The sequence below is a fragment of the Typha angustifolia genome, chromosome 9 (assembly GCF_048772165.1).
Source record: "Typha angustifolia cultivar Huaian chromosome 9, ASM4877216v1, whole genome shotgun sequence".
In the NCBI taxonomy this organism is placed as follows: domain Eukaryota; kingdom Viridiplantae; phylum Streptophyta; class Magnoliopsida; order Poales; family Typhaceae; genus Typha; species Typha angustifolia.
In genome coordinates, this window is record NC_133247.1 from 8,474,626 (window position 1) to 8,492,777 (window position 18,152).

Below are 18,152 nucleotides of genomic sequence, written 5' to 3' on the forward strand. Positions count from 1 at the left end.
CTAAAAGAAAAGTAGAAAAAATACCAGTGAAGGTTAAAATTAGCATTGTTCGTGATCTAAATGTAATAATTAATCCAATTTCAGGCCGATCTTCTTCAGCCCGTAGACCTAGAGATTTCATGGGCTCTACCTCTCTGGCTGGCCCGTGAATTAACAATTTGTTCCTCCCACGGAGCACTCAATTACTCCCAGTGCTTGTTCAGCAAGGCACGCCAGACCGAGGGAGGAAAATGGAGGGACGAGGCGCGGAGGAGGAGAAATCTCTGGTGGACACCTTCTGCGGCGTCACTTCGGCCACCCGCGAGGAGGCGGTCTTCTTCCTCGAGAGCCACAACTGGAACCTTGACTCCGCCGTCCACTCCTACTACGATGACGACCGCTTCGACGCACCTCTGCCCCAGCAAAGTACCGGAGGCGAAGAAGAAGTCGGCGGCGGCGGCGACGACGACGACGACGACGACGACGATGAAGACTATCTACCCCCGGAGGCCGAGGCCGCCGCTGCTGTTAAAATTCCAGTTCGCTCTGTGAGTTCGAGTTCGGGATCAAGGGCGGAGAAGAAGGCTTCCGGAAGCCGATCTACCATCCGAACTCTCGCAGATCTCAACAGGAAGGCGGATTCTGGGTCGGATAGTGATTCCGATGAGCCACAGGAGTACTATACTGGCGGCGAGAAGAGGTGATATAAATTTTCTACATTGCGGCAAAAATTGGTGGACAAGATTTTATTTTATTTTACTTTCTAATTTTATTTTCACTTTATGTTTCTTCTCAATTGACAAGCAAATAATATGTCTTCTTTTTGCGTTTAAACAATTGGGGAGTATTGAGAAAACGGGGGTTGTGGGTAGTGGCAGTAGAAGATGAAATTGTGGAGGGGATGGATGTATGAAGGTAATTTTTTGAAATTGTGGAGGGGATGGATGTATGAAGGTAATTTTTTGATAGTCAATTGTTCTAAGCAACCTACTGACCTATAGTTGCTATAAATTTTCAATGTGTATTATATATTATTCTACACCATTTACTACTGAAATTTGAAAGATATAGCCAAAGAATATTGAATGCCGATAGTGTAGATCTCCTGAATGAGGTTGAACAAATTCCATCTAGGTTGGGTCCCTTTTCTGTGGTTGACTAGTTCTTTAAAGGCGTCTTGTAATGATTTTGATTTCATTTTGAGTAAAATAAAGCAGTAGACTGTATGACAATGTAATTTGACTTCTTAGTTATCTATCTTTTCAATCAATGCCAAGCCTACTAATAAGGAGAATTTGGCTTACTTGGCAGATTGCTACTTGACTACCTGAATTTAACAATCTACAAATTGAAAAGGTTATGTAAGAAGGTTCATGCAATATTTTCAAAGAGTACATGTAAAGAGGCTTGTCCAGAAAGAGAGAAATAAGTTGGCTTGAAATATAGTCTGTTGTTAACCATTATGGTAAGGTTGACTTACAAAATGACTAGAAGTAGAATAAAAATAATGAGTATGTATCTTGCAGGATTCAAAATAAGTAGGAATAAGTATCTTTACAAATTTAAAGTAACAGTTATACACCTGGTACTAAGCAAAGAAAAGAAGAATAATTGTAGATAAAGACTTCAAATAGAACTTCATTGAGGTTGAAAAATATGGGAGAAACTTTTATTCATAAAACTTGTACTAGAAGAAGAAATTCTTATTTCTATGCTTATTTATGCTCAAAAAGAAGTAAATCACTCTAAAGTGTATATATGGCAGCCAAGACATTTTACTTTATTTTTGTACATCTCTAGCTCATCTGCTGCTTCTAGGAACCTTCTTTGCCTCATCGTACAAGACCATCTACCTAAGTAATTAGATCGTAGTGATGGGTATCTATCCATTTGTCACCATCTCTCTAATTGATTTGTCAAGCAATCATTTCATTAACTTATGTTGTTCCACTACTTGACCTTGAAAACTACCTATCATTTTTACGTAATCTCATTTCTACGAGGTTGGCCATTCCTTTCTCATGCCATAGCTAGGACAACTCCATTGATACCACTTGGTTGAGTAGAGTGATGGTATTGGTAAGGATAATTAAGGTAAAGTGTCTTTACATGGATCCATGTGTTGTTTGTTCTTAGTGACAAGGGATTTGGGAAATAAATAAGAGGCACAAGAGCTGTACTTTTTTGAAAATTTGTTGATCCCCCTTTCTCAAGATTTGGTTGTACATATATATAAGTCTTTTTGTCTAAAAGAAGCACATATGTAAAAGATAGAATAGAGTTTTTTTTTTCCGAGATATTCAAAAAAAAAATTATCCGCCAAATCCACATCAAGAAAGCAATTTGCATGAAGTAGTTCTTTTTATATCATGTGATGCAGGAGCATAAAGATCTATGACATATTTTAGATTAGTGAATAAATAGTTAGTCTTTAGAGTCTTTAGTGAGTCAAGTCTAATTGCAATTAAGCTATTTTTGTTACTTTATAAATTTATTGATATATTTACATATATTTACGTAGCCTCTGTATTTTGGCCTGTTTTAGGTTCACTTAAAGGCTTTTTGGGTCAATAAGTTAGTATATGGTTAGGTTTATTGATACTTATACATGTAAAGTCTCTTTTGACCTAATCCAAGTAAGAATTTGAGTCCATTAAGGGTTTCCCGTCCATTCCTAATAGAAAAGAGGATGAAGGTTTTTGTAATAATGTTTATTACTTCGTGTTAAGAAATTAAGAAATAAGTTTTTCTCTTTTTTCTTCCTTCATGGGAAGTGTCAATTGGTGTGAAGTGAAAAGCTGTGAAAACCCATTAGCGCGATTCCAATTTGGTATCATAGCTCTATGGTCATCATCTTTTTACCATATAACCCCTAAATATTTAACTTGAAATATATATATGATGTAACTTGAATGTAGTGGAGTGAAAAAAATTATGTAGGGCAGTAGGAGCATTAATTGACCATATATGAAAAGAAAATGAGAATGTAAGCAGTTAAGGGATCTAGATTAAAGAGGGGTAGTAAATTATTTAGATACTTTATAAACAGAGGTGGTGAATAATTTAGATACTTTGTAGTTCTTACTGTTAATACCAACTCCGCCTTCTTATTGGCTTGATTTTACTAACAACTGTCGTTCATCATCATTTATTTAGTTTCCTTTGGTTCAATATGCTTTATAATGCATTGCTCTAGCAAAGTCTCTTGTAAATTGAAATAATTCTTTTTCTCATAAAATGTTCATCTTGTTTGTAATGTACTTTTCTAGTGGGATGCTCGTACGAGATCCTTCAAGAGGTGGCCGGGATGTGGATTCAATATTTGAGCAAGCTAAGCAGATGGGCGCCATGCAGGGACCTTTTGAGTCCCATCAAACACCTTCAAGTTCAAGGAACTTCACTGGGACTGGTAGACTTTTATCAGGTGAAACAATATCATCTGCTACTCAACAGCCTAAAAATACTATTCACAACATCTACTTCTGGAGCAACGGATTCACGGTGAATGATGGTCCACTGAGAAGGTTTGATGATCCTGAAAATGCATCTTTTCTAGAGGTAATTTTTACTGCAGTTGGGGTTTGTTTTTTACAAATCATTTGACTTACCGGACACATATTTTCAGTGGTACTGTTGCACCTCTCCTTAGACTTTATTCGCTATATGCTTCTATACCGTTCCCATTATGTTATTAATGTTACAGTTCAGTTGTCATTTCTCTATGGTTAAATATATTATTTTTGTCTACCTAAGCATGGCAATTGTTGACCCGACCTGATAACTCGACACACATCTAAACCCTTTAAACAATGGGTTTAGTATAAATGGGTATAAATCATTCACGGTTGGCGTTGCTATTGTCATCGCGGGTGTTGCTTTATCTCCAAATTTCAAATTTCAAATTTCAAATATCTAGATGTCCCATTCCATAACCCATTTATCGTTGTGCTGATCATTCTCTTCCGCAAGAATGAACCTTCACTCCTCCCTTAAGTTGTCCCTCAAGGTCGACTTCTCCTTCCTAAGACTAACAAGCATCTTTCCCATGCCTTTGCGGTTAACCTCTCCTCTTTCTCCCTCTATTATTTTAATTGGATATAGTTTGTCATGTTGTTTTACTCATTTAAAATTATACTCAGTTAATTGTGTCGTGTAGATATATGACACAAGGTTTGAATAATTGGGATTAGGATTAGGATGGGCCTTTCGAAAAAACAATACTTATCGGCTAGATCAGTCATATTGGTCGTCCGGATTGGATCAGATTTTCACGTAAAATTCTAAATATTATTTAAAAATACAGAAATTTTTTGAAAAATTTAGAGAATATGATAAAAGAATAAGAAAATAATAATTATTTACATATGAACCCTAAAAATTAAAAAAAGTACTAACCTACTCAAAAGTCGACTTTGGTGAATACTAAGCTGGCTCTCGTAAATCTCTGTGGTTGTCATAATCATAATTACTATAAGTTTATAAATAATGATATCTATGACCTAGTGCTCGAAAGAGTGATTGCATCATTTCATTCATGTTAAATGAATCTTGTTTTTTCTGACGATAGTAATCAATGTGTGGATTTTGTGTTTAAAAATTCTTAGGATACAAAGAAGGATAATAATCAGCATATAGATTTTGTGATAACTCTAAATAATGAATACAACCATAGTCATAGAAAGCAACATCGTTGATATGTATGTACATCCTTTTTTTTGTCTTCAATCTCTATGCTTTCTTAATTTTTCTCAACAAATGTGGAAGAGACAATCTTACCATCAGGTGTATCATTAAGGTCATTAGGGTTATCGTTGGCATTAGTAGCTATACTATCTCTTGCTGCTGAACAATTCATACCAGCTTCTGCTCTAGTTATGGTCTCTCAATGCCTTATCTAATTATGGATTATCTCTATCATCTTATAATCTATCATCCACTTCTCTGATCTATAGAGTTAGGGGGTCTTTTTCATCAAAAATATAATTTAAATTAATCAGCTAATTATTTTTCATTTTCCTTTTTAAATTTCTCCCTCAATCTCATATTAGAATGGCAGAAAATTAATTTTTCTAATTTCTCTATTGTTAATCGATTATATGTTTTGGTGTGGATTATAGAGAAAGTAGCCTAATTTCTTTTACACTGTGATGAAGACAGTTTAAATTAAGATATTTTTGCTATTAATGTCAAATTTGGTGCCTTCTATTCATAAATTTGACTACTATTTAGTTGGACTATTATGAGATATAAATGTAGCAACTTTAGCAGTATCGAATTGGCCAGCTCTCAATCTCTATTTCTCCATTTGAAATATGTTATTGAATACATTTTATAAGAAATTAATTATCTTGAAATTCGAAACAAATAATAATAAAATTATTTAATTGAATAATAATTCACTTCTCTATCCTAAAGGATAATCATGCATAAATTGATACAACTCCTCAAAATTTGATAACTTCAACTTTATGAACAACTACTTATGAATCGTTTCATGGCTTACACCCTTCAGAATGGCAAATAATAATAGTCGTCTCATAGGTGCAGGTGCTAGTAAAAGAATAGCGTCCAAAGCTGGAGTTAAATAAGCTTGAATAGACATCAAAATCACAAAAGATCGGAGTTATTTTGAGTTAGATACAATATTTTGAGTCAGAGAAGGAAGGTTCCTACTCACTCAAAGAATGATGATTTCTTTATGAATATCAGGCTCTAACTCCCAGCAAGACTTCAGTATCATTATTGACATTTGTAGATAATTGAAATCTTGGATTAAGAAAATATCTTGTAAAAATTTGTAAGCATTCAAATATCAAAATATTAAAATAAAAGCAAATTAATAAACTAATGCTTATTAGTAGCGTGTATATCTTTATGTAGTTGCTCGTTCCATTTAGAGCCAATCAATTTTCACTATTTTTTATAACTTTGCCCTCATTTGTGTTTATCTACTTTTTTAATATATCCATAGCCTTGTATAAGAAATTCATCTCAAACTTGTCGTCACTGTCTACAAATTGTAATACCTTGATAAGAGGCTCAAATACTGTGGTGATAATCGTAATATTATGCCAAAATGTATTTTCAAGAGTCATGTTCTTCAAAGCTTCACCTAAAGTTCGGTCTTTAGGTTTCATAAGCTTCACCTAAAGTTCGGTCTTTAGGTTTCATACTCTTATTCTTTGTAGACTACTCTAATGATGTAAATACTCACAAACTCTCATCTTCATATCGCATTATGCTCCTTAATGCTAAAAAATGAGTGTAAATCTAGTGAGGCTAAGTCTGATAATTTCTCTACTTTCAGTTATATGTCTAAGCAATTTAAGAACCCAACAATGATTATATATGGAGTTTGTCAACTTTTGACTTTCATGTATGACTGTTAATATCAGAATTTTTGGCAATATCTTTCAATATAATATTAAGACAATATGCAGCACATGACGTTCAATATAAATGTTTTTTTATCATAAGTAATTGTCCGGTAGCTTTATAATTTGCTCTATTATCAATAACTACTTAGATTATTATTTTCTTACCAATTTTTTCTACTACCTCATCTATCAACTGAAAAATATAATTTGTATTTGTAAAATAAGCAGTAGCATCTACAGACTTCAAAAATATTGTCCTCATGCTTGAGTACACTACGAAATTAATTATATTTTTTCTGTTTAGTGTAGTCCATTCATCACACATCAGTGCATAACTAAATTTATCCCAAACTTTTTTAAAATCTCAATATAAGTGAAGCTCATCTATTTCTGAGTTCAGATATTTAGTACTAATATTTTATGAATTAGGATGCGGAACATAGGCCCTACTGATTGTATAGCATCCACCTGTGTTCCGCATTCACCATAGTGTGATAATAAGGACTATCAGCTATATTGAAAGAAATATGATTGTAAAAAAAAAAAAAACTTAGAGATAGCCCTACCAATACGTTTCCTTGTATTTTTTTATCCTTTTGAGAGCTGTCTTGATAGTACGACCTTTTTTTTTTGAAAATATGTATCCATCGGTTAAATATTTTCAAACTCTACCGTAAAGTCTGTAATATCAGCAGTTTTAGAACTATTGCCCTCATATTTTCTTTCTCCCTACATATGAACTGATCGAGATCTTTGAAAGCTACCACTGCTTTTTCTTATCTCCTTCTCTTTGTGTATTTCTGCTTTTTTTTATTGCCCTCAACATTCTCCCCACTCTATTCACTATTATCGTCATCAATATTTTTATAGTTATACATCAATTCTTCTCGAATCATTGACTTTTTTCTTTGTGCAGTTTATTTATTTTTCTTTTTGCCTATTAGATGAGTTAATATTTCTCTTTTGACTTCCAAATAACTTAAGTGTAAGTTGCTACATTTTCTTGTCTTCCAGTCAAATATATTTTTAGACAGCTAGCACCGCCATTAATTTTTTTTCCAGACCATTTGCATTGGTCACGTTTTTTATCTTAGCTAAGAGGGGCACAATATTTCCAGCCAATGTCGGTATATTGTGATTTTTCTTTTAGAGCCATTTTAATTTTAATATAAACACTTAAATAGAGATCAAATTAAAAATATAATTAAGAAAATTTAATAATAAAGTTTTGCTACCTTCAAAATAATTCAGCAAATATTTAGTCACAATTTCTGCAAATGAAATAATTCAACAAATATTTAGTCACAATTTCAACGAATTAAATAATTCAGCAAATATTTAATGTCAATTTCAGCAAATTAAATAATTCAGCAAATATTTAATCTCAATTTCAACAAATTAAATAATTCAGCAAATATTTAATCACAATTTTAGAAAATTAAATAATTCAGCAAATTCAACAAAGAAGAATTTGGATTTTGAAAAGTTATTACATGAAAAAAAAATTAGTAAAGAGAAGAAAAAGAAGAGATTAGAGAGAAGAAAACCAAAAGAAAAGAAAATTATGCTTGACTTTCACAAAAAAGAAGAGATTAGAGAGAGTGGAAAAAAGGGAGTTTGTCGGAGTTTGATTTGCGTCGCCGGAGTTTGTCAGAGCTAGATCTCTCTGTTAGAAATAATGGTTATATGATAAGGAGAGAAAAGGAGAAAGAAAGAGCGAAAGCAAGAAAGAGAGAAAGAGAGTGAGAAGAAAGAGTAAAGAAAGAAAGAGAGTTTTGGTTGGGGACATTAATAATTGATGTCCTTGTGTCAGATCCGGGTTAGATCCATGACCTAGTTTATCCATAACTCGTCGATCTCAATCCTAACCGATCCCAATCAAATGATTGGGATCGGGATTGGGTCGGGAGCGAACCTTGGTATTACACGAATACAATCTGTTTTGGTTACAAAGGTTGTGTTGTGTCACACATAATATTAGTGTCGTGTTTGTGTTTAGTATTATTGACCTATTTAGTAAATGAGTCATGTTTGTATTAGTGTGTGGTTAAGCCAACCCGAACTCGACTAACCCGACTTGATGGCCACCCCTAGTTTACTTATATAAATTTGAGGATCACAAAATGGAAAATTCATATATATTTTTCTAACTAATTGATGGAGGTCAAGAGGTTTCTGCACTTATGTGCATCATTAGAAGGAATATCAGTCTCTGAATGTGCAACGACAAAAATATTATATCGAAGCATTAGGATGCAACTATTTTGTTTACATTGATTAATTCAATCCTTTTGATCTTTGATTGAGTCAATTGGGGTATAGAAGATGTATTCAGTTTAATTTCATTGTTAGGTTAAGTTGGTTTTCTTTTAGACTTGATTTGGGTTTAGTTTTATTCTATTAGAGTTCTATTAGGTTAATTTTAGGTTTATAATAAGAAGTATAGGTCAACGATAAATTAGTCATAATGGGAATTACAATTCCCATTAAAGAAACCAAACCCTACTTGTATGGAAATTGATCTTGAAATAAAGAAGAGTTGGCAAAAAGTTTTCTTCAATTTCTTTGTGAGAAGCATGATACAACAAGGTGTGAAATCCTTCAGAGCAAATCCGTTTTATCTTTCTCTTTGTTCTTCTTATTCTTTGCTGTTATTTGGGTTTTGGGTACTACAAGACCATACCCTTAGGGGTATTGAAGCACATATCATCTGAGTACTATGTAGCACATACCGCCAAGTGTGAATTTAGAGATTTTTAGAACCCGCCAAGTGTTTCGATGTATGGATTTTGAAACGGATCTTAGGAATTCATTAGAAAAGGATAGATAATACCATAGATCTTAGTTTCAGCCGATCTCGAGTGAGAGAGAGAGAGAGGGAAAGAGAGAGAAAAAGAAGAGAGAGTGATAGTGAGGGAGAAAGAGAGGGAGGCCTACCGCAACAGGGAGAGAGGGATACAATAGATTAGCAGTAAGAGGGTTGGGGAAGAAGAATGAAAGGAAGAGAGATTTTTAGGCTTTATATGAGTTATTATTATTCTCTTATTTTCTTGTAATTTTTTCTAAATTTTTAAAAATTTAGAAACATTTTTAAATAATATTTGAATTTTATTTAATTAAAAATATAGTTCGATATAATACGGGTAGCCGATATAGCCGATACAGCTGTTAGGTATCGTTTTTCCGGAGGGCCAATCTCGGTACCGAGTTTTGGAACCTTAGATAATACATCATGGTAATTATTCTAACTTCTTTGGAATATTATTAATTACCCTACTGCTGTCTTATTTTTTTATTGCTGAATTTTGTTTTCCTTCTATCTCTATATCATATAATTCACAGCCCATATAGTTTTAGGTTCTCCCCTCTGCATATCATAGTTTCATTGCATATTTAATATTGTGTGCATTTGATTCAAACTCATTAGGTCTTGACACCTAGGTTGTCCTACATCACTAACTATATTTTATTTATGTGCTAGTATTTAGTAATGTGGTGGACGGACAATTTATCGAGATTTATATGTATAGTCTATGCTTATTCGTGCAACAATTTGGATTAGATATTAAGGGAACATGATTTCTATCAATGTTTTGAAAGACGATCGCGGATGGCGAGCAATCACCCCACCGCCTAGCACCAAGACGGTCCAGCATTTTTATTTAGAAAAGTCATATAAATATTATATATGGTATATATATAACTTTTAATACTAATATAGTATATATATAGTACATAATCACTTATGTAGTAAGTCATTAACTAGGTACAGATTTAAAACCAGTAAACATAATAATCAATGATTAATTACTAATTACTTCCTCCAAAGTAAAAAAACTAATTACTGCTTTACAGCTGTGGGAGAGTGAAAGAGTGGGAGAGACAGAGAGAGAGAGAGAGAGGCCATACCCTTGCTTGGTGCCGCCGTTCGTCATTGTTCGTCCACAATCGGTCGTCGTCGCAGCTTGCTGGTTGCCACTCGCTGCCATCGGAGAAGACGATTGAGAGAGGGGCTTGGGTTTAGATCGAGAGAGGGAGAATAGCGATGGTTTGATCAAGAGAGCGAGAGTGAATTTTACCCTTTTTCCTTTTATATATATAATGGTTATCAGTTAGTCAGATTCGATCCACGAAACCAAATCCGACCCGTCTCCAACCCGATAGCACTTAATAAGTGGGCCAAACCGCCCAGCCTGCCTGACCGCAATGAACCGCCTCGGCAGCCCGGCAATGCGGCAGGCCACCTTCTCCCATTGCCAGATTGGATGGCAGCTGCCTGGAACGCCTTTAAGAACACTTTCTATATAGCAACTCAATAAGTTGAGAGGGGTTAATAACTTAATAACAATTCATCAATTTGTTTTTAAATCAATGGCTTTCAAAACATAGTAAACTGAATGATCACCAAAACCTAATGAATATATTTTGTATAAATTTCAATATATGCAAATGCATGCTAATTTTCTGTAGAGCTTATAGTACTTTCTTATGGAAATTGGGAGACTCATGTAGTTATTAAAGTGAAGCCACTGATTAGGATAGAAGATTAGATGACATCTTTTATCTGTGCTTCATTAATAGTTTAATACTTTAGTTGACATACCTAAAGATCACATGAAGGAAAGTTGTATATTATAAGGAAGAGTTTTGAGATTGTCATCTGAAGAAAACATTGATATCTTCTCAGATTCCATCATAATCTAAAAATATATCTTAAAAGTAGGAATTGAGGATTGGGGTTACGTTCATTATTGTTGTTGGCAAGGAAAATGAGCATTCAAATAATTGTACAAACATCTTCTAGCTTCAAGAAGAAATAGAGAACAAAAACCAGTGGTTTAATTCCATCATTATCTTCTAAAATCCTAATGATGTTGGACCTAGGAGTCCGACCTAAGGTGGAGGTCTTAATGCACATGCAACGCAAAGAAAAATAAATGGGGTTTTTACATGTATACCTTTAAAAAATCCCTTATTTGCTTGTATTCTTCCCTAAAGTTGATATTTGCATGTACACCCCTCGGAACATATGGTTTTTTTGTGGGTAAATTATGAATTGCTTGCCCGTAGTTATGTCTAAAATCAAACTACCCTGAACCAATGAAGTACGAAAACGGACATGGGATACAGGCATGACACGATATGGCAAATCTTGAAAAGACAGGATACAGATAGGATATGACAATAAATAAATTAATAAATAAATTATTTATATGTAGTTTATTGATACATGTAAAATTATAAATTGTCATCCTATAATTAAGGATACATAAAATGCTTACGCTATTCATACAATAACCAATAGGTACATAAAGCACAGAAATATCATAACATCATAATCTTTTGTGTTATGGATCATGCGTTTGTTTCCGATCAAGCTTGGATGTAAGAATGTAGTCCGCGCAGTCGGAGGAGAATATTATCAAAATATTCTCTCGTAGTCAGAAAATTACAAAACCAATGATGATTGTTTCGTATCTTCTTGATCTATGTTTTTATATTTTGAGTGCACCTGGGGCGAAAATACACAATATTGTGGTGAAGGTGGAGATGACGTGTGATGGTAATGATGGTGATAATAGTGATGGATTTGGTGGCACGTGGTGTTGAAGGGATAAGTATGAGGGGTGGGGGGGGAAGTTGATCGAGATCCCAAGGAGGAGGAGGACTTGATGGTCGAGGGGGATTAAAGGTAACCGGCGACAAGATGACACGGCTAGAGCTTAAACGAGGAGGAAGAAGAGTTAGGGTAAAGAAGGGAAGAAAATTCAATATTTATTCATAATTATTCCTTAGGTTGCTATTGACATCTTAAGAGGCCAAACTAGTAAGTAATAACCCTAGAAATATTGTATTCTCTCTGATAGCATTCAAACAGGGTCAAATGCATTCGAATGCGCAATTTGCATTCATTGTCGATGCGAATGTGTACATGCGTTCACACTTATGGATTTGAATAGGGTTGAGCACGTTCGAACGCACAATTTGCGTTATCTATCGATGTGAATGTATGCAGGTGTTCACAAGGGGCGTTCGAATGCGACATCCATAATCTTTATTTTATGAAGAAAACAACTAAAACAAAATAAGAAATAGGGTCTGTAGGTTGTATCCATGTACGAGATGACTCGGTGCGGTCTGAATCACATCATTTCAGCAAAGTAACTTGCTTAGGCATTGCATTTTTTATTCTTAACTAAGCCTTCCCTACTTTTCATTTCCATCTTATATTGATCATTCACTTTAGGGCAAGTCTTAATTCTGTGTCTAATTAGTCTCATCAAATATGCTTACTCTATAGTATGATTCCTTATAAACTTGATGACAGTAATTACATTCCCTAATAACAATTTTTTAGATTCCAAGTTGGATTTGACTTAAATCCAATACCTAACCCAATATCAACTTGATTGCTTACATTTTATCAAGTGTTGTCATGTCGAAGGCACGTGCCCTGCTAATCCTTTGTCGACATAGGGCTTGTTGTTCAGCAACCCCCTCGACTTCCTTGCTTGGCATTGGCACGCATTAGCATGCCTTTGACACACAACTAATATTATATTAGGGTATTCAGAGATTTTTTATTTGAATATATGCATTAAAGCCTACATTAGATTCTTTTATTCTTAGGTTATTTTTGTAAATAAAATATTTTTGTAAAGATATAGTAAAAAATCAATTATAAACATTTTTCAACATATAATATAACTAAATACGTTTGTTAATTGACAATAGTTTCATAATTAAAACCAAAACCTAGTTGTAGAATGATTAGGAGCAAGGATGTCTGTGCCATAGGACGCTTGTGTTGACCACTGGTTGGCATGGCATGGCACATGTTCCGGCACTTAGTGGTCGTGCCGTAAGAGGGAGAGAAAAAGAGGCTACTTCTCTTCACTCTTCAACCTCGTCGACGCCATTGTTCATATTGTAGGAGCTCGTTGATCAAGGTGCCGCTCGACAGATGCGGATACCCTAGCTCTCAAGGAGGAAGAAGACCTTTTAGATCCACAACTTAAGTTTTTATTCACCCATATAAGAGGTTTTCTTCCTCGAGAGCTAGGGTATCCGCGTTGGTCGAGCGACGCCTTCATCGACGATCTTTGACAATGCAAACGATAGTGACAAAGGTCGGCGGCAACGAAAAACTTGACAATGAGGTTGACGGTGAGTGGATTGCTGCTAGGAGGGGTGTCGTGTGGCATCCCTTGTGTCACGTGTCGATATGCCACTGGCACGTCCTGTGCCGGTCGCCACGACCATCAATGACCGAGAGGATCAAAGCTTTCATTTGCCGACACCAGAATAACACGAGAATGGTAAGTCAAATAATATTGATAATTCTGGAAACTTATTTATTGATAGTATTACTCATTGTAAGTCTTTTATTCTTCATATAAGTATGAAGCTTGTAATTCTCATATGATGTGATATCCATATTGAACTTGCACACCATAATCATATGCAGGTTATAGATATGAAGTATAATAAGAGTGTTTTTTGATATCTTGCTACTTATAGACTCAAGTCTTTTCCTTATATGATTGTAATCATGTTGAGTCTGAGATGGTTCATTTTCTATTCTTTTATCTCTAATAAACTCTACCTTATGTTTGTCTACGTCTGGCTTTGTGGTGTTGATCTTAGGTGACGTGTAAAGTTTTTCTCGTATGTATAAACAATGCTTTTTTGAGAAGGTTGTATAGCAGGGATGCATATCTCATCCTCATTTTCACTAACACTAGTCTTAGATTAAGTCTCATCATTCTATCACCATTGTCATTATTATCATCATTATCATCATTATCACCATTATCATATCTAGTCTCATCATCATTAATTAGACCTAAGTCTTCTAACGGATAAATTGGTTTTGAAGATGATCTAGCTCGGCTAGTATGTCCAATACCCAAATGACCACCACTAGCTTGGCCTTGTAGAGGTCTTATGGAGTTAATATAATATGATCCTATATTGATTTTGACCCAATTTGAATGAATTTGACTTATTAATTTTGGATTTTTTAAAATTTGGAAGAAATCTAATTTTCTTTTATTCCTATATTTTAGAGAGTATTTATCTAGATCTATATAAAATGACCTTTACAAATGATAAATTTAGTGAAATTGAAGTAGATCTAGTATTCGTACACCCAAAAAGCCTAAATTAGTTTGTAAAATGCAAAAATAAAAAGAAGAAAAAAATTTCAGAGAATGAAAGAAGAAAAAATACATTTTGATGGGATTTAAGTAAGAAATTTTGAATTTATCATGTAGTGCAGCTAAAGAAGACTTTATCTCATGTAGTGCAGCTAAAGAACACTTTATCAGAATAAGTTTGAAATTGACACAATGAAACTAGAATTGAAATCGATCAAAATGTTTTGTTTTCTAAATATCGTTGAAACCATGGTTTCCAAAACAGCCAATCCTGATCCCAACTCGAAACTAGTCACTAGACTAGTTTCGGTTTGAGATGTGGCCATTTTTTCGCCGATAGGGTTGAAACTAATTTTTTTCAAAGTTCAAGTTGAATCTAAAATAGATTTGACTTAGGAGACATTAGTAATTGATGTCCCTAACTCCTTTTTTTTTTTTTCTTCATATTTTCAGTTTTTACCCTTTATCTCTCATGAACACTCTCCTCCCCACCCCTCACACTTCACTGAGTTCATACGGCAGCCGATCCGATAAGCTCGTCCAGCTACTCTATACTATGTGAATTCGGGTGAGTGTTTCTTTTTTATTTCATTTTCTCTTTCTCATTCACTCTTTTAACTCCCCTTTTCTTATTGGTGCAAAACAATAATGAAGAGAAAAATCTCTCTTCATCTTACTTCTACAATAGTAATTTATTAGCATAGAAATTTATCAAATTTAGTTCGAAATTTATTATGGTTTTGAGTTAATTTTTTTTAATAGCTTTTAGGCTTTATATGTGACTAATCTTAATTTTCTTACTTTTTCCCTAAATTTTTAGAAATTTTCGTACATTATTAAATAATATTTAAAATTTTATGTAATTAAAAAAGTTTAATCTGATATGGGTAGCCAATATGACCAATACAAATAATATGGTTGATATGTATCGTTTTTTCTAGTAGTAGATTTTGATCCTAATACCGAGTTTTGGAACTTGGTTGAAACCAAAATTAAAATCAAAACCTTGAACCATAGAATTTAGATAACTACTTGACATGATCTATTGCGCAACAGAAGTTGAGTTCAGAATGACAAGTTTCTCATTACCTAGAGAAATTCTTTTAATGGAATGTAGAAGTTTTGATGCAGGACCATAAGGACTGAGTCAAATTTTGAAGTACAGAGCCATCAATTGGTTTTTGGTGTATTATTTGTGTCAATTAACTCAAGTAAAACTATTTTAGTCTATTTTTTCCCTTCAATTTTTCAATATTTATTTGGGTTACTGTAATCTGTTTTCCTAACTTCTATAATTGGGTCTTAGTTGGGCTCAATTTAAGGAATTTTGTGTTAATAAAATATTAGATTGTTAGGTTTTACTTGTAGCTATATTGTAAGGTCTATTTTTACATAATTAAACAAGGAATTTGTGTCTCAAGGATTTTTCATCTGCCACTTAGTAAAAGGGGACGGGGATGGAAGTCTATTTGTGACTATGTCTATGGTTTCATTTGCAATAACCAAAGAAAAGAGGCTTTCATCTTCTTCCTTCGCATGAAGCATCTATTGGTATGTTTGGAGTGGTTCCAGATTTTCTTGTGAGTCTGATAGCTATCTGCTTTCTCTAATCCCCATTCAAATTGGTTAAGCCTATTGGATCTTTCGCAATAAAAGCTTTTAAACTTGGCCTTGGGATGCCAAGGCCTTCAAACAATATTTTCCAAAACCATCAAAATCCCTTCATTTAGACCACCTATTATTCTCTTCTGCTGCTTTTAATAGCTTAGGAACTAATGATGGGGTTACGCAGTGATTGTACTGATCATTGGTAGAAATCCAATGCTGGTTGGCACAACTATCTGTGGTGGAGACAGTGGAATCATGACTAAGTCATTTGTGATTTAGGGTGCTTCTCAACAGTTACATGCTTCACTAAACAAATCTTATTTTATCTTAAGCAAGGAGAGATCTACATTTCCTACAAAGGGACATTGATCAATCACTCGCATTTTTTTTCTTCCCTTATAGTTGGATATAGTTCTACAATTCTTTGTTAAATGCTTCATTATTCTATTAATCTTTTCTTTTTTTTTTGAATGAATTAGTTAAAGTTAATTGACATATTATCTCTGCTATGTTTTGAAGTATCGACCCATATTGATACATATTTGGTATTGTCTATTACTGATCCAAAACAGGGTTTCCTTTGCTTTCGACCTAGTATTGGCTGTTTCAATTGCAGTACTAGTTGTAGACACAATTTTAGTTTTTTGTAATGTGCGCTAGATGCTGGTCAGATCATAAGTTGGATATAACCTTAATCCAACTTGCAATGTCAATTATTAATGTTCGGACCACCTTTTACTTTACCTCTTTTTTCTCTCTTTGTTCTTCTCTCCTTTGGCGACCTATGGTTGACTCGATCAATCCTTAGATAGATCAGGCATGGTGAAGCTCTACCCAAAGTTCAATATTGTTCTTCCTAGAAATTAATTTCAAAATCCCGTTCCAACCCTTCTAAACCCTTCTATGTGACTTTCTTTTATAGAGAAATTATTTCTCTATTTAGAAGCTTTATTGACTTGAAGTTGTGAAAGTTGTTATTGTCGCTTTCGTGCTAAATAGATCTTAGTTGACAAGCCTTCTAGCCTAATTTTTACCTTTTAGGGATCTAACTTTTATCTGCTAATTACCTATCTGTTGTTTACGCTGTGCAGAGCATTAGGAAGTCTGAATGCCCGAAAGAGCTTGAGCCAGCTGGTAGGAGGTCAGCTGTTAATGTCAATCTCATTCGGAGGGAAGAAAATTATCCTGTGCGTATCCTTTTCTAAATTTGCCCACCTGTTTCCCCATGCTAAGTAATGCCTCATGATCATATCTTCATTCTGTTCTTTCTTATCCAGGAACCAGTGAGGCGCAGCAGTCCATTTCAGGGTGTAGGAAGAACTCTTGGAAGTGGATCTCTCGAAACCTCCATTCCTGAGCCAGTTGTTTCCGTTGCAGCCTCAAGCACTCTTCCTTCCCCAAACATTGGCCTTTCAGTGGATGCTTCTTTGCCATCTACCTCTATTCAGTTAAGGTTGGCCGATGGCACTCGAATGATAGCACGTTTCAATGCGCACCATACAATAGGTGATATACGGTCATTTATTGATGCATCGAGGCCTGGAGCAGCGAGAACTTACCGCCTACAAACTGTTGGTTTCCCCCCCAAGGAGCTTGATGATGTTTCCAGGACAATTGAGGAAGAAGGCCTAGCTAACTCGGTTGTCATCCAGAAACTGTAGCTTTATAAACTAATTGCTTGCTGATACTAAATGATAGTCAAACTGAAGTATTTGTTCAAATTTTTCTAATAATTGTCAACATTGATACTTGCAGACTCTTGATGTCTAAAGAGCAAATTATGTGAATGATTTTCTTCTCTGTTTTCTTCTGAAAAGGGATAATATCAGTATAATATATTCTATTGTTTAGTTGAATATTATAGTAGAGTAATGATTATATTTGATGTGATATAAAATTGATATTAAAATAATAAATAACGGTAAATTTATATTGGGAATTAGTGACATTTTAAACTAAATGATAAAAATGATGTAAAGTACTAGTAGTAATTATGTATTGTCTAAACTAGAGGCAAAATGATAATTTT

At 34.2% G+C, this 18,152-nt stretch overlaps 1 protein-coding gene across 1 annotated transcript; it reads left to right on the forward strand.

Moving 5' to 3' along the window:
• Positions 1-138: 138 nt before the first annotated feature.
• Positions 139-17,923, forward strand: LOC140767253 (plant UBX domain-containing protein 4-like). Its single transcript, XM_073107101.1, has 4 exons — positions 139-679; positions 3,249-3,537; positions 17,215-17,310; positions 17,401-17,923. The coding sequence occupies exons 1-4, from the start codon at positions 231-233 to the stop codon at positions 17,782-17,784; spliced, it is 1,218 nt and encodes a 405-aa protein (XP_072963202.1). The 5' UTR covers positions 139-230; the 3' UTR covers positions 17,785-17,923.
• The last annotated feature ends 229 nt before the right edge of the window (positions 17,924-18,152 follow it).

What these genes read in the sequence shown, in the direction of transcription:
- LOC140767253 (XM_073107101.1), top strand. Translation starts at nt 231, where the DNA reads ATGGAGGGACGAGGCGCGGAGGAGGAGAAATCTCTGGTGGACACCTTC. An exon ending in AAAATGCATCTTTTCTAGAG is followed by an intron (nt 3,538 to 17,214) that starts GTAATTTTTACT and finishes TACGCTGTGCAG; the next exon opens with AGCATTAGGAAGTCTGAATG. An exon ending in GGAGGGAAGAAAATTATCCT is followed by an intron (nt 17,311 to 17,400) that starts GTGCGTATCCTT and finishes TTTCTTATCCAG; the next exon opens with GAACCAGTGAGGCGCAGCAG.